Here is a 17,202-nt window from a genome sequence, read left to right as displayed (position 1 = left end):
TGCATTCTTCATCTTGCAACTGCGCCTAACGAATTTGTTGGACTCTATTTGAACTTGCCGGACATTGTGATGCAATAACCTGCGAATATGACTCCATTTTGTTAATAAAGTTAACATGCTGTTGAGTAGGATGGTCGACTGTTGCTCGAGACAATGCATCTGCTGTTGTTTGTTACTTGCCTTGTACGCATACAGTTTTGTACATAAACCTCACGAGCCTCAACCGGAATCTTTGGATCTGTGTTGGATCCTAGCGAGTTCCATTTCATCGAGTAAGGAAACTAGAGGTTAGCGGTCTGTCGCTTTGACAACCTTTAAGGCAATAATGTAGTTTGAAAACTTCTCACAAGCCCAAGTGATTGCGAGAGCTTCCTTATCTATTATGGCGTATCTCTTCTCAGTGTAAGACAGTGCTTGTGATGCATAATAGGTTTTCAACTTCCATCGGGCTGTTCGTGGAAAAGGACTATCCCTATCCCTGTGGACGAGGCATGAGCTGCAATTGTAGTTGGAAGTGAAGGGTTGTAATGAGCTAAGACATCTGACGAAATCAGCATCTCCTTGATCCTTTGAAATGCTTGTTGTTGATGTGCATCCCAGCACCATGCTTGAGCTTTCCTCAACAGTTGTCATAAAGGCTCTGTAACTTGTGCTAAATTAGGTAGGAATTTTGCCAATTGTTTGACCATGCCAAGAAACCATTGAAGATTGTGGACAGAAGTAGGATTTGGAAATTTGCTAATGGCTCTCGTCTTTTGTGGGTCTGCCATTATGCCACTACTACTGACAAATGAATGGATGTTTTTGAAAACTCACACTTCTCATTGAGTGTTAGGCCTTCCTCTTGCAGACGATTCAAAATTGCTCTAACCTGTAGGTTATGTTCTCCAAAGGACTCTCCATGACTTAAGAATTCATTCATATGGAGTATTACACCTTACAGTGCATGTAGAATATTTGACATAGTTCTCTGGAATATTTCCAGTGCTGAAATGATACCGAATGGTAGACGGTTGAAACAAAATCTTCCAAGCGGAGTAATGAAGGTTATCAATAACCTTGTACTTCTTATGCAATGGAACTTGCCAAAAGCCACCATTCACATCACGCTTCATGAAGACAGTACTTTTGGATAACTTTGCCAAGCTTTCATCCACTGAGGACATGGGATGAACTTCTAGTGCTATAGCATTATTAAGTTGAGTTAAGTCTATACCAATGCGAAGATCACCATTAGGTTTAGGAACTGGAAACATTCCTGAACACCATTCTGTAGGTTCAGTAACAGGAGAAATGACTCCTATCCTGGTCATGTCTTCTACTTGATGTTGGACTTGCTTCATTAGTGGGTGTGGTATCTTCCTAGGCGTGAAAAGACATACTGGTTCTGCAATGTAATACTACATTTGGTCTTCAGTCTGCCTAGACCAGTAAACAATTTCAGGAATTCCTCGTGGAAGTGACTTCCAGATTCTTGTTGCTTAACAACTTCTACTTTCTTAAAAAGATGAAGGTCAATACAAGCTCTTCTACTTAAGAGAGAGAATTCCTGATTCTTCAGAACATACAGTGTTTCTAATATTTGCTTTCCCTTGTACTGGAGTGCTGTCTGTAGTTTCCCCTTTACTTCAAGTTCAACCCCTCCTGGACCATGGAACTGGGTTTCTGTTGGTTGCAGAAAATGTGGTGATAACCACAGCTCTTTGTCTGATAAGACCGTTACACTTGCTCTGGTGTCGAGTTTAAAATTAGTGATATGTCTGTTGATATTTATATCAGCAGACCAAAATTCCTTATTCAGATCATTGATCTCACCAAAATTTTGTTTTAGTTGTTCTTCTGAAGGAGATTGCTTAACTTCATTGACCACTCTTTTCTTGAATGATTTTCCTGGGAGTATATATTTTAGTTTGGAACATTTTACTAAAATGCCTTATTTTCTTACAGTGGAAACACTCTGCTTTGTTTACAGGACACAGATCACGCCTATGGGTACTTTTGGCACCACACTGCTGTCAGGGTTTAATGGTGTCTTTCACTTCCCCCCCCACCACTCCCACCCACTACCTCCGCCCAGCTGTGTACTTTTTTCTGATACCTCTTTCACAGTCCTCTGGTTAAGGAACTGTACGGTTGTTGGAGGTTTCCTGAATGAAGGTCTTTCTTCAACTCTCAGGATTGATCTTTTGTTCTTCTGGACCTCTGCTTGTCTCACCAGCTGAATAGCTTTGTCAAAGATGAGGTCTTCTTTAGACTGCAATAAATCTGATAGGGATTCATCAGAAATACCAACCACAATGTGATCTCTTATCAATTCTGCTTTAAGGTCTCCATATTCACATCCATCAGCTAGCCTGTAAAGGTAATTGATGAAAGCATCAACTGTTTTGCCCGGTTTCTGGACCTTTCTGTTGAATCTTGTTCTTTCTAAAGTCCTATTGTTCCACAAGTTGAAATAAGAATCAAAAACTTTTAAAACTTCTTGAAATTTAGCAGATGTTTCATTAAGACCTTGTCTGGGAATCACATCATCTGCTATAGCCCCAGTAGAATATAACAATGTATTCACTTGCTCTGCTTCAGACTGGCTGTCTAACTTAGATGCAATTCTGTATCTGAGAAACCTTTTTCTCTAGAATGACCAATTTTAGGTTTGATTTGGTCCTTCCATGTGTCTCAATCTATCTGGAATTGAAAATTTTAGCTCCATTGCTTTAATTTGATTTAGTTTCACTTTTGTATTCTTCCCTTCGGTATTGGAAGTTTCCCACGCTTTTTCAGCTCCACGCTGACTCCCGCTATGGCCAACATTTCTGCCTTTAAAATCTTGCCATTAGACTAAACATTATTTCCCCCCTTATATTAAACTCCATTTTATAAGAGTTGCTGCTATACTCCTTTAACTCCCTTCTCATAGAGAATCGAGTATTTGTCGCCTCGTTGCTTGCTTTTATTTTGCTCCAGACGTTACATGTAATGACACCGACCTTGAATCAACCCCCCACTAAGGATTTTCCTGGTGCTGCCTGCCCAGTACCGTTGTGGGACAGATTTTTTACCCTCTTTCAGGGTTGCTTGCTAGATCCTCGAACTTTGCTTGGTTCTCTGACTCAAGCCTGTGCTCGCCGGACTGGAATTCTACTGCCGATCCCCCTACTCTCTGTGCCTGGAACTCTGGAATTTTTCTACAGCCTCTTCTCAAGTCCTGCAGTTCTGACTTGTTTTTCAGCCCTCTTTAATTTCTTTCAAATTCTTCTTCTGGGTGTAGCATGTTAAGAACCATGCGTTGGTCTCGATATCCCCGCTGATCACCATGTTGTATGTTTGTTTGGTATGCTGCCACCTTTGCTAGTCTAGCTTAGAGAGATTCTGTAGTCTAGAGTAGTTAGAACAGTAATATTTATTACTGTATAACTATACACATCTTCACACTAGTCTGAGTGACTCCTCTAAAGCCACATTCCATCCAGCTTCATGTCTCTTTCTCACATGAACTCTTACATACATCATCATGGTAGGAGGCATTCTTTACACTCTCTCAAGATTAAAACTTTCAGACCCTTATACTACAAGTGACTGTCTTATATTTATGACCTCTTGTTTTGGACACCCCCATAAGTGGAAACATCTTCTCTACACTTACTCTATTAAACCCCTTCATAATCTTAAAACCTCTGTTAGCTCATTTTTACCTCTATTACCATCACAGTAATCCATGATTAGTTCAAGTTGAAAATTAAGAAAGAAATAGTAAAATAAGAATAACAGGTTACAGTAATAAAAGCACATAGTAACATTCAAGTTGCACAAAAGTACAGTTTAAATGAATGGCAGTGACATTTAATCTAGGGATCTGAATTATAAAGGAATGAGTGGGATGATCCAACTAGCCTATTTTATGTTCCAAGACTCCTCTACGTATTTTTTTAGAACCTCTAAAGATCAACAAAACAACTAAATATTGAAGACTGCCAAAAGAAAATTTAAAAGGACTGAGTTTGTGCTTGAGGCAGAGATCCTCGCCATCAGTCGCTGATACTGGGAAATTCATCTGTAATAGATGGCAAATTGTAGACAACGATTTTCCAACATGTACAAAGTTGAAAAATTACTTCAAATAAACAAGTAAAAAAAAACAAAATGGTATAAATGACATAAATAAATCATATACTTCCATGGATTAATGTAAGTATTCTTACCTTGTGATCAAGAATGGGACTTCTTTCTGATAAATTAAAAACAAGAATTAGTATCAAACAGTTGACTTGTATTTCTTAGCCTAACAGCTGAAAAATGAATTATTTGACAATCTATGATCAAATAGCTCTTTTGCAGAGATTATCAAGACTACCCCTTGATAACTCTTGCGTTAAACATATATATATTTATGCAAAATCTTTGACATGGACCTTCAAAGAGAACTGTCAACTTGAATACTCCATGCAGTGGAAGTAGCGTAGTAAGGGGTTAATGACTCTACTAGGGGTCAGGTGAAAGGTCATCAACCCGAAATGTTGGCCTTGCTTTTAACCCTTTCCACACACCACCGCTCCCAAAGTTTTATTTAAATGGGTCCCTGCTGTTAAGAACAGCTGAGCCTCCATGTCCCTGGACTCACCGAATCCACCACCTGCTACTGGGCCCGTGGCCTCAAATCTTGCACCCCTGTAAAAATCGAGGCTGTGACCCTCTGTTTCGCTCTCCATAGATGATGCCTGACCTGCTGAGAATTTACAGCATTTTCAGTCATTCCATTATGGTTCTTTCCTCTGTTTGCTTTTTTAAAAACATATTTTCCTCTTTTCTCCTTGTTCTTCTGTAAATAGGCTTGTCTGTCACTTATTTTTCAGTTCTGAGCACTGTGTCTGTTTATGCCCCACAGGTGCTGACTGATCAATGGTATGTTTCTGTTTTACGTGTCTTAGTTCCCTATTTTCAGCAAATCCGGTATATTGCTTTTTACAGATTGGGTAAGCTGTACTGACCTGTCAATCACCTTGCAAGTAGGCACTACTCACCATTTATACAACATCTATACTGTCAGTTTGAAGTGTCTTCACTTCATGCTGATGTTGTAATTATAAAGAGGAATTTGCTGAGTTGCAGCATCTATCTGTGAATAATTCACAGATTGTCCAGGAATGCCCCAGAACTGCAACCCCACCACCCTCCAAAAGCAGTGCTATGCCATGGCATGGCAGGTTTATTGGGAGAGGGAGGGGTGGTTGCAGGCTCATGTGGCACATGCATATTCTCCTATTCCCCTCCCTATCAGGAATTTGGGTTGGTTTGTACGGTGGGTAGAAATCCGCTGCCTGTATGGGATTCTTCAATGATATATTGAATAGTATATATAAATGATTTGGAGGAAAATGTAGCTGGTCTGATTAGTAAGTTTGCGGATGACACAAAGGTTGGTGGAGTTGCGGACAGTGATGAGGATTGTCAGAGGATACAGCAGGATATAGATTGGTTGGAGACTTGGGCGGAGAAATGGCAGATGGAGTTTAATCCGGGCAAATGTGAGGTAATGCATTTTGGAAGGTCTAATGCAGGTGGGAAGTATACAGTAAATGGCAGAACCCTTAGGAGTATTGACAGGCAGAGAGATCTGGGCGTACAGGTCCACAGGTCACTGAAAGTGGCAACGCAGCTGGATAAGGTAGTCAAGAAGGCATACGGCATGCTTGCCTTCATCGGTCGGGGCATAGAGTATAAAAATTGGCAAGTCATGCTGCAGCTGTACAGAACTTTAGTTAGGCCACACTTAGAATATTGCGTGCAATTCTGGTCGCCACACTACTAGAAGGATGTGGAGGCTTTGGAGAGGGTACAGAAGAGGTTTACCAGGATGCTGCCTGGTCTGGAGGGCATTAGCTATGAGGAGAGGTTGGATAAACCGGATTGTTTTCACTGGAACGATGGAGGTGGAGGGGCGACATGATAGAGGTTTACAAAGTTATGAGCGGCATGGACAGAGTGGATAGTCAGTAGCTTTTTCCCAGGGTGGAAGAGTCAGTTACTAGGGGACATAGGTTTAAGGTGAGAGGGGCAAAGTTTAGAGGGGATGTGCGAGGCAAGTTCTTTACACAGAGGGTGGTGAGTGCCTGGAACTTGTTGCCGGGGGAGGTGGTGGAAGCAGGTACCATAGAGACGTTTAAGAGGCATCTTGACAAATACATGAATAGGATGGGAATAGAGGGATACGGATCCCGGAAGTGCAGAAGGTTTTAGTTTAGGCAGGCATCAAGATCGGCGCAGGCTTGGAGGGCTGAATGGCCTGTTCCTGTACTTTACTGTTCTTTGTTCTTATATCATTGACAAAAGTAGAATGGGTCGTGCAGATAGCTGCCCGTCATGTTGTCTGCTCCCGGGAAATCAACGTAAGTCTGTGTAGTGCTGCTAGAAGCTATTCCCCCATGCTTTTTCTTTTTAAAGCAATACTGTCATGATGAAAGTTTAAATTCTTCTAAATAGCACAGTGGAAACTACAATCCATTGATTTTCTATCATCTCTTTGAAATGTGACTTTTTACAGTTTAATGTTAACAAGTTAATCAAATACCTGAAGTCTGGAAAGGGACTTTTACAGCTGTGAATGGCTTGACAGTTCTGTCAACAGCTGGGCCTGAGGAAAGACAAAAACATCTGGATGACTGGAATGGTTCTGTCACATGCTTCTATATTTGCTCTTCATTAACCATAGTACGTCTATGAAATATTAAGATCTCTGGGAGCCTGCTGGCCATGAGCCTATTCTTTTGGGAATGATCCACATAAATAATGTGTTCTGTTGGTCATCAAAACTTGACAAATTAAGCTAAGTTGTATGCAGTTGTATCACGAACATTAAAATGGCACAATCTAAATAGAGTTAATACTCAGTTAATGATCTTTCCATGTAAATTGTTTCATTGCCAATTTTGATGAAAAAGTTAACAATTGTTTTAGTTACTCCATTTTATAAAATCACTTTAATGTACAATAGACCATACAAGGTACATTGTAATCATCAAAAGTTAAAACTTGTACTTGAGAACAAATATACGTCACAAGCACACCTTACAGAGGAGGGCGCAGGTCTGATGGGGGTTGTATATGCGGCTGCATTTTTCATAGATGGCCTACACAGTGTCACATCAAATTGCTACAATGCCTGAAACCATTCAAGTTGAGAGATAATAGAAAGCCATTCTGAAGAAAGCTGTTTGATAGCTGAATACAGGAAGTAAGTATCAAAATAGGAATGAGAAACAAGCTACAAAAAGGAAGCTGATGATCCAGGGCCAAGGGTGAGTACAGATCACTGTGTTTGATTTCTTGAAGAGAATGTAGCCATTTACTGAGGGTGGGAGGCAAAATGCTTCATAAGTTTCTAAAAGGGCTTCTGCAGCGGTACCTTGGGCAACAGAACCTGCGTGACTGTCAGAACTTTTCTTGTCTCTTCGTATCTAGAAAACAAAACATGGGTTAGAAAAATGACAGCAATCAAAGCATCATGGAGAACAAAGTAAATCCGGCTGTAAAAGGTATTTCATTTTCATTCTAACAATTTATACAAATAAATTACACTTCATCCCTGTCTTATCATCCTCTGTCATTGTAACCTCCTGTTACAATAAACTTTCCCTGGTGAAGAGTAAAGCTCTTCTATAGACAGTAGTTTAAATAACAATCGGATAAGTTGCTAAATTAAAACTATTTGCTGCTTTCTCTGAATTTGTCATAAGAAGTATGCTTGGATTTTAAGCATTATTGGGTCAATACTTAAGTATGATTTGTATCATATGATACATTCAAAAGCAAAATACTGCAGATGCTGACAATCTGAAATAAAAACAGAAAATGATGGAAATTCTCAGCAGGTCAGGCAGCATTTGTGGAAAGAGGAAACAGAGTTAACAACGAAAGGTCATTAGCTGGAAATGTTGGCTGGAATCTTCTCCATTTTAAACATTTTCGAGCGTCAGGACCATTTCCTGGTCCCCACCCCACTCATGCCAGTGTTGTGCCCTGCAGCACGATCTTGCGGGAGACAGACAATTAGCAGGGTGCCTCTGCGTTCACTGTCCAATTAGGGATAGTGAGCGGGCTGAAGAAGTGGGAGGGCCAATGAGGAGTTGCATGTGAGGGTGCCAGCAGCCATCATTGCAGTTTCTGTGGGAGTGCAGCTACAGTGACTGGGGCACAAGAGGGAAAGCCACTACCAGAGGAGGTGAGGAGGAAGGGGCTGCAATGATTCCCTCAAGCCATCGCATGCTCAGTGGTTACAGGCTGTTTGAGATTCTGTTGGAATAGCAGGCCTCTGCCTACCCTTGAATGCAGGCTTCCCGTTTTCCTCAGATTGTTCCCTGATCTAATGCAATGTTCAAGCCGCTGGGTTCTCCCACTGTGCAGTTGCCTCCTGTGAGCTGGCAAGTCATCCACACTGTGGGGGTCCTGGTCGGCTCTGGGAAAATAGGAATGTTAATCACCTACTCAATTGTCTTAATTAGCTTCCTGCTGCTGCCGGGCAGGTTGCTGTCAGCTCCCTGATGCCGCCACTGGCAAAAATGCAGAGGTGGGAATACACTGGGGAACTAGCCAAACACAACTTTTCATAACTTTCCCAGTGCCTGCCTCCAACCCCGACTCCAAGGGGCTGAGAAAATTCTGGCTGTTTACTCTGTTTCTCTCTCCACAAATGTTATTTGATGTGCTCAGTATTTCCATGTGTTCTCTGTTTTTATTTCTGAATTATATATTATTTGGTATAACTGTAGTAGAAATAACACTGCGGTCAAACTATAATTACACTAGTTGCTTACATTGTTGCTCCTGTATTGTGTGCTAGGTTGTATATTCACCAACGACTGCTGTTTGAGGACTGCTTGGGATCTCTGCCATGGGGATAGACCACCCTTGGGACAAAGTGGGGGTGGCATTACTGGTAAACACTGCTTATCTGTAAAGAACAAAAAAATTCACACATTTTGAACTAACATTTCTGTAAAAAAAAAAGTGAACCATTATGTGATGACAAGAAGTGGTGGCTAGTCAAATTTTGTTATACAATACTGTGTTACTTTAGTTTTCATTTCAATGCATATATTATGTCATGTTTGTGTTATCAAACAAAAGCTGATTTTGCAAAAAAAATAATGAATCTTAAAATAAATGTGTCATAGTCACTAACAATCTGAAGAAGTGTTTTGGGGTAGAAATGATGTTCACAGAATCACAGAATTGTAACGGCACAGAAGGAGGCCATTCGGTCCATCGTTTCGGCACTGGCTCTCCGAAAGAACAATTTATCTGGTGCCACTCCCCTGCCTTCTCCCCATGGCCCTGCACATTCTACCTTTTCAGATAACAATACAATTCCCTCTTAAATGCCTCAATTGAACTTATCTCCACTGCACTCCAAGGCAGTGCATTCCAGATCCCAACCACTCGCTGCGTGAGAACGTTTTTCCACGTCGCTACTGCTTCTTTTGCCAATTACCTTAAATCTGTGCCCTCTTATTCTCGATCCCTTCACTAATGGGAACAGTTTTTCCCTATCTACTCTGTTCAGACCCCTCATTATTTTGAATACCTCTGTCAAATCTCCTCTCAACCTTCTCTTCTCCAAAGAACACACTACCAACTTCTCCAATCTATCTACATAACTGAAGTTCCTCATCCCTGGAACCATTCTCATGAACCTTTCCTGTAGTCTCTCTAAAGCCTTCACATTTTTCCTAAAGTGTGGCACCCAGAACTTGTTTACTGGTTGGGGGAGTGGTGGTGTGGGTGCAGGGAGGAAATGAGCCAGACTGCAGAATCATTGGCCCTGATATTAAATCGGAAGCACATTGGGAGTGGGGGTGGGGGCTGGTGTTGGGTTAGGTCATGGGGCCTGAGGTCAAGCATGAAACCCTCAAGTGAGGTCAGTGTGTCTGACAGTAGCATTTTAATGCAGCCACTTCATTATCATTTTAATTCTGCATATGGTATCAATTGCATCGCGATAGATATAATGAGGACCCATGTGATGCAATCTTTTCAATTTCAGTATTTAAAGCGCCAATACAAAGATGGAATTTGGCAAAGTTAAGGTGATACAATGGATTCAGGACTTTTATAGACTGCATCTGCTTCAGGAATATCTCCCTTGGGCTGTGAGGAGCCAGGGAGAGATACTCTTCCCCACAATAGAAGGAAGAAACCTGTTCCTGCCAGGCCTATTGAAATGGCTCATGCCGTGAGTGTGGTTTGGACAAGATGAGTACCATAAAATGCTCTCATCATTCGCTTTTTCTGCATTTCCTCACATCCCCATCTATTCATCCCCCCACCATTGACACTGATCCTCATCCTTATGCATTTTGATGCCTCTCCCAGATAGTCACCCTCACCAAATGCACTGCATCCATCAGGTGAACACATGGCATTACAATCACTCATCAGTCTGTTCTTTCCCAGTTGCTGGAGAGAGCACAAAACACAAGAGAGGGGGAGAAAACCAGAGGTGGTGCTTCACAGATTTCCCAGCTAATAACTGCTTCACACATGTAGCAGCCATCAATGGAATTCACAGACGACAAAATCCTCAGAGGAGCTGATTCATTCTAAGGGTGCACTGCCACAGGACTCATGCAGACCATGTGCCAATGCAAAGGCTTGCAATTTGGTGGGTCCAGTAACATAGATAATTGGGTTTTCACCTGGTGATTCATACTTCACAAGTGAGCAAAAATCAGATGGTGGTGGCAGGGACAGCAGTGGAGAGTCCACATCGGAGGGTGCAGGGTCAGCAGTGGAGATTCCACATCGGAGGGTGCAGGGTCAGCAGTGGAGATTCCACATCGGAGGGTGCAGGGTCAGCAGTGGAGATTCCACATCGGAGGGTGCAGCTCTGTTCAGCTGGACACAGATGCTGTATCCCAAGGGCTGTCAACGAAGAAGATAATCATTGAGCAGCAGCAGAGAATGGGCGATGTACTGACAGACTTTCCAAGCATCATACTTCCAGAGAGAATGAAGGAGTCCAACTGAAGAATGAGTGGGATGATGTTGCAGGGCATTGCCATGATGTTCCCTTACATGGATACAGTGGCCAGCACCGTGGAACATCAAATTAGTAATCAAATGAGTCCATGTATACTTTGAACAAAGCTGCCTTAAATAGGATGACAGATGCCCTAGCCTTGGCCTTACAGTGCCCCACTGATCCGCATCAAAGTGTTCTCCAGCAGAGTGGTAGGAGTGATGTGTGGTTGGCCCATGATAGAGATGATGGTGAAAGGGGTCATGGAAGTGGGAAACTCCACTCAAAGTGCTTCCACTTCTCACCTGTTGCTCCCCCACCTCAGTCAGTACACAACATGCTACCTTGTTTCCCGATGGTGGAGTCTCCCCTTGCACAGGTGCAGGTGGAGCAGTCTTTGGCAACACTCAGAGGTCACTGGCCAAGAGCAGCTCAGCAGTCAGAGCAGGGATCTGAGTAGCCTGCCTCTACCTCTTCTGAAGCCACAGCGGTTTCACCAGGTGGGAGCTGTCGGGAAAGGAAGAGTAAAGCTTTGTAATAAAAGCAAAATACTGCGGATGCTGGAAATCTGAAATGAAAACAAGAAATGCTGGAACCACTCAGCAGGTCTGGCAGCATCTGTGAAAAGAGAAGCAGAGTTAACGTTTCGGGTCAGTGACCCTTCATCGGAACTGACAAATATTAGAAAAGTCACAGGTTATAAGCAAGTGAGGTGGGGGTGGGGCAAGAGATAACAAAGGAAGTCTAGATTGGACCAGGCCACATAGCTGACCAAAAGGTCACGGAGCAAAGGCAAACAATATGTTAATGGTGTGTTGAAAGACAAAGCATTAGGACAGATTAGGTGTTAATACACTGAATATTGAACAGCAGCAAGTGCAAACCTGAAAAAAAACAGTGGGTAAGCAAACTGAACAAACTAAGATGAAATGAAATAAATGCAAAAAAAAGATTGTAAAAAATGTAAAAAAGTAAAAGAAAAGGAAGAGAAAATAACGAAAAATGAAAGAAAAATGGGGGGCTGTCATGCTCTGAAATTATTGAACTCAATGTTCAGTCCGGCAGGCTGTAGTGTGCCTAATCGGTAGATGAGATGCTGTTCCTCGAGCTTGCGTTGATGTTCACTGGAACACTGCAGCAATCCCAGGACAGAGATGTGAGCATGAGAGCAGGGGGGAGTGTTGAAATGGCAAGCAACCGGAAGCTCAGGGTCCTGCTTGCGGACTGAGCGGAGATGTTCCGCAAAGCAGTCACCCAGTTTGCGCTTGGTCTCCCCAATGTAGAGGAGACCACACTGTGAGCAGCGAATACAGTATACTACATTGAAAGAAGTACAAGTAAATCGCTGCTTCACCTGAAAGGAGTGTTTGGGGCCTGGGATAGTGACGAGAGAGGAGGTAAATGGGCAGGTATTACACCTCCTGCGATTGCAGGGGAAGGTGCCATGGACGGGGACGAGGTGGTGGGGGTAATGGAGGAGTGGACCAGGGTGTCGCGGAGGGAACGATCCCTTCGGAATGCTGACAGGGGAAGGGAGGGGAAGATGCGTTTGGTAGTGGCATTACGCTGGAGGTGGCGGAAATGGTGGAGGATGATCCTTTGGATATGGAGGCTGATGAGGTGAAAAGTGAGGACAAGGGGAACCCTGTCACGGTTCTGGGAGGGAGGGGAAGGGGTGAGGGTAGAGGTGCGGGGAATAGGCCGGACACGGTTGAGGGCCCTGTCAACCACAGTGGGGGGAAATCCTCGGTTGAGGAAAAAGGTCATATCAGAAGCACCGTCATGGAAGGTAGCATCATCAGAGCAGATGCGTCGGAGATGGAGAAACTGGGATAATGGAATGGAGTCCTTACAGGAGGTAGGGTGTGAAGAAGTGTAGTCGAGGTAGCTGTGGGAGTCGGTGGGCTTATAATGGATATTAGTAGACAACCTATCCCCAGAGATGGAGACAGAGAAGTCGAGGAAGGGAAGGGAAGTGTCTCAGGCAGCTGCCTATATTAAAGATGGCACTGCTCAATTTGTCACAAAAAGAAAATTAAACCCAAACCCCCTCAAAGGCTATGATTGCCACCTCCATTCCACCCTGAACAGTACCCTGTTTCCTACTGTCATCACCACTTCACTTCGCCACTGCCTCCCGCACCCGCCTGCTCATTGCTCGCTCCTCTACTCACTGCTTGCCCTCTCGGCTGCTTGCCCCTCACCTTGCTGCTTCTCTCCACTTGGTCACTTGTTCCCTGCCTCACCACTGCCTCCCCTTGGCTGCTCTCTCCCCATCAGCCCTTGGCTGCTCATTCCACCCTCGGCGGCTCGTTCCCCGCCACTGCTCCAGGCATCGCGGTGGGGAACAATCGGCCCAGGTGGGGGAAGGGGCGAGTGAGCGGCTGAAGCCTTGAAAGACCGGGAGCAAGTGGCCCGGTGGAGGCCCGTGGGGACGGGGGCGGGGGGGGGGGTAGTGGGAATGCGGTGAGGCGGGAAGTTATGGCCAAAGCGAGGTACTGTTGGGGAGGAATGGATGTGGTGATTGCAGCCATTGAAGAGTAAGGCAGCACTGAATTGGCGTCATTACGTCTGGCGCCATTGCCTGGTGACGTTGGTGTGCGCATGCGCAGTTTCATACTGGCAAGCTGGCAAACGTTCGGATGCACTGATGATGTTGGCGATCTCTCTGCTCATTTTCTGCATTGTCAGGAGACACTCTGATCTGAAAACTTAATAAACATGTACTTACCTTTATCTTAATAAAGTCAATTCACAAAAAGCTTTGCTGCCAAGTCTGTTCCTGCCTTAGAAATGGGCAAAAGTCCCCACTATCTAAACTTATCTCACACTGTTTTTTTTATCACCACTGTTATAGAACTGCACCAATCCATATACTGCTGAATGTGCCTGATGATTCCTTGCTTCTCCATTGCATCCAGCTCAGCTTTGAGTTTGTCCTTAATATGGACGCTACATTTTCTTGGTGGATCTATGGAAGGAATGGCATTATCTTTCAGATGTAAAGTGGTTACTCCTTTGAAACTTCCCACTTTATCAATACGATCCAAGTACATTTGTTGCAAGTCATGGATGGATTCAGTGGGATCACACCTGTTTTGGATGTCTGTCCTTGGCACATTGCTGAGCTCATGGATTGTCACAGTTTGAAGTTCACTACATGCTGGTAGCCCTGCAACTGCTGGACCGTTCGTATCGATAATGTAGAATGCTTGCTGTGACCACGAAGAGTTTCCATACCTACATTCCAGCATTAGTGTTCCCATACATTTGTTGTGGTACCATTGTATGCAGTGAGTCTTGTGTTTGTAGGTTGCATCATGGCTTCCCATCTTGCCAGGTACATGCCCTTTAGTATTCTCAATGGCAAAATATTTGCACTTGCCCCTGTATCGATCTTGAATCACAGTTTGTGCTGTCCAGCTTTCTCTGGGCAAATGATGTCAATGGTGGTGAATGCTCCTGCTGAGTAACCGAGTCCATCTGGTGGGTAATTGTTACTGTGTGAAAAGGTTGCTCACCATCTGTGGTCTCTATGTTACACACGTCCATGTCAATCTCGTGGATATGTCTGTGTTTGGATTGGCCTCTTCTGAATGAATCCCTGTTCCTCTCACAAGATGGTGTTTATTTCTTGTCAGGCAATGGTCTGCTGTGACTGCTGGCTGGTTTTCCAGTACCAGACCTCTTGCACAGTCTTGCCCAGTGTCCTTTCTTGCCACCTTGCAGTTGCTCATGTAAGTGGGGCAATTTCTCGGTTGGTGTACCAGTCCACACTTGCCATGTATCTTGCCTTGCTGAGGTTGTCTGGTTACGTCACCTATGATCATTGTTCCATGTGCTTACATACGCTGACTACTCACGGCAATGGTCTCAAATTTCCTGCCTTCTCTCAGGAGACTTTCTATATCATACCCTTTTTCTTTGTCTAGTAGCTCTTTCTGAAAAGCTTCTATCGGGGTAGCTGCAATGACCAATTCCATTATCTGTTTGGATAACTTCACTTCTGAAAAATCACAGAGCTTTCCTTTTACACGGTATCTGTTTATGAATTGATCGATGGTCTCCTTCGATTGTTACCCGTATGTCATTCGTTCAAGACGATGAATTCAAAAATTAATCTTGACCTTCAGCTGATCCTCTAGTGAGTCCAGAGTCGTGCTGCTCCCTCTGGTCTGTTCAGATAATCCCGAGGTGTTGATACGATGCAGCCCCTCGTTGCCGATTGTGATTTTTATTTTGATCGCTTGCTTGTGCAGCTCAGTGACAGCAAGATCCAAGAAATATAATTCCATGCATTGCCTGAAAAGTTGGAATTCATGGAAAAGGACTTGGGCTTTCCAATTCATTGACAGGTATTTGGTAGTCATAGTGCTAAATTACTGGTCTGCAAAAATCCTTGGCTGGAGCTTTCCCCTTTAAATGACTCCCTCTCTTTTTTCTGAGGCTTTCCCTGAAGGGAAAAAAAATTGCAGGTCTCCTGTGTGTACAGTGTCGGACTTTAGTCACACCCTGTGTTCAGTGCCCTGCAGCATGGGCTTTCTGCCTGTGATTGGGAGACTCCGCCCACAAAGCAGTTACGGCGGGAAAATACACAGTGTGCAATGACAGTGCTACTCCGCTGCCCTGACGTGAACCAACTCAACTTGCCTTTTCCGAGCCCGGTTCTTTCCAATTCTTGCCTCCAACTGTTGAAATAACAACCCCCATTTTGTGTACTCACACATTCTTAATCACCAAATTCAGTGGATGGTGGTTGAACCTGATAGTGTCATGCCGTTGCCGTTACCTCCGACGGACTTCAACGGGAGAAATCACTGTCTCTGAACAATGCCACTGCTGAGCCTCTCTGCTACACTGCTACTTCGATGCGTTCTGCTACCTCCATACTGTGGTCTTCAACTACACCTCGATGCTATCAGATGTGGATGGTGGGCACAGAACTCGAAAAACTTCAGAAGTCACAAGATGCCATCATATTGTGTTATTGCCTTCTTCAGCAAAAAGGTACCTACAATCTTGAGTTGAAAGGTAATCAAAGAGTTGGTTCTTTATTATTAAGTAATAGGTTTACAAGATCTATAATCCACATGCGACTAGATGACCAACAAAACTCCAACTTAGCTATCACATGTTGGTTCATGTCACTTCCTGTGATGATGTATGAAGTACTCAGGTTGTTTACAGGACTGCTTTGTGTCAGTGGCACTGGGGGTGGGCAAGGTGCAGGAAAAGTGGCATGTGGTTCTGACATGGGACAATGGTGGAATCTAAGTGAACCTTGCATTACTAATGCATCCCAGGCAGCAATGTGAGCAGCTGGCACTGCATTGCTGCACTGCTGTCATCACCTTGCTCCTCCTCCTCCTCGGAATCATGTGCAGACAAATAGTGCTCTTTGCCTTGTTCCTGCTGAAGATCCAAGCCTTGCTGCTGCTCAATGTTCTGCAGAGCACAGCACACCACGACCACCGTGTAGACCCTGGCTGGTGCAGACTGAAGGGCAGATCCAGAACTGCCCAGGCGCTTGAAGCACATTTTTACCATGCTGGAGGCTTGCTTGATCTCACATCTGGTGACAATATGGCATTTGTTGTAGTGCTGTTGGGCTTCACTGATCAGGTTGCTGACAGTTGGTATCAGCCAAGTTTTACGTGGATGTCTCATGTCTCCTAGCAGCCATCCCTTAAGCCTGCTGTCACAAAAATGTGCTTTATGTCAAATGGTGGTTTTTAATCCACCGGTTCGAAACCCGAATTGAATTTTAAAAAAGAGAATAAAAGTGACTTGAGCTCGTAGCACAAAATGACTACCCCAATTTGTATCACTGTACCTTCCACATTCCAATCCACTGAGATGGAGACACCATGTCTATAAAGACCCATCAAGGGCAATGACCTGGGGAATATGAGTGAACCACATATCCTGTCCCCATTAGCAAGGCATCAAGGCCTGAGGTATTCAACTGCTGGAAATGAACCACTAATCCAAATCGCATGGACAATGGGACCGTAGCCGAGAGGAGTTCCCAGACATGAACTCATCAAGGTATAATGAGAATGCTTTAAACCCAATCACTTGAACAATGGGACCCTAGCTGTGAGAGGAGATGAACTAATAAAGTTGCAAGTGGGAATACACTAGTAATAAACATATTTGAATCACTGGGTGATGGTCATGTGACTGGCCCA

The 17,202-nt window shown here is 43.8% G+C and overlaps 1 protein-coding gene across 8 annotated transcripts in view; it reads right to left on the bottom strand.

Moving 5' to 3' along the window:
* The window catches only part of LOC137348022 (cytokine-dependent hematopoietic cell linker), a 125,401-nt gene that overhangs the window by 25,985 nt on the left and 82,214 nt on the right, over positions 1-17,202 (bottom strand). For 5 of the 8 annotated variants that reach the window (XM_068013479.1, XM_068013140.1, XM_068013712.1 and 2 more), the window contains 5 exons: positions 8,808-8,944; positions 7,400-7,451; positions 6,566-6,628; positions 4,619-4,723; positions 4,200-4,225 (listed from right to left, as the gene is read on the bottom strand). In XM_068013479.1, the coding sequence (XP_067869580.1) occupies positions 4,200-4,225; positions 4,619-4,723; positions 6,566-6,628; positions 7,400-7,451; positions 8,808-8,944 (383 nt within the window). The remainder of the gene's footprint in view (positions 1-4,199; positions 4,226-4,618; positions 4,724-6,565; positions 6,629-7,399; positions 7,452-8,807; positions 8,945-17,202) is intronic. The other 3 variants (XM_068013566.1, XM_068013308.1, XM_068013228.1) reach the window with 2 other exon arrangements.

This window comes from Heterodontus francisci, chromosome 1, assembly GCF_036365525.1.
Source record: "Heterodontus francisci isolate sHetFra1 chromosome 1, sHetFra1.hap1, whole genome shotgun sequence".
Taxonomy (NCBI): Eukaryota; Metazoa; Chordata; class Chondrichthyes; order Heterodontiformes; family Heterodontidae; genus Heterodontus; species Heterodontus francisci.
The sequence above is the reverse complement of the archived record's forward strand: the minus strand, read 5'-3'. Positions and strand labels throughout refer to the sequence as shown.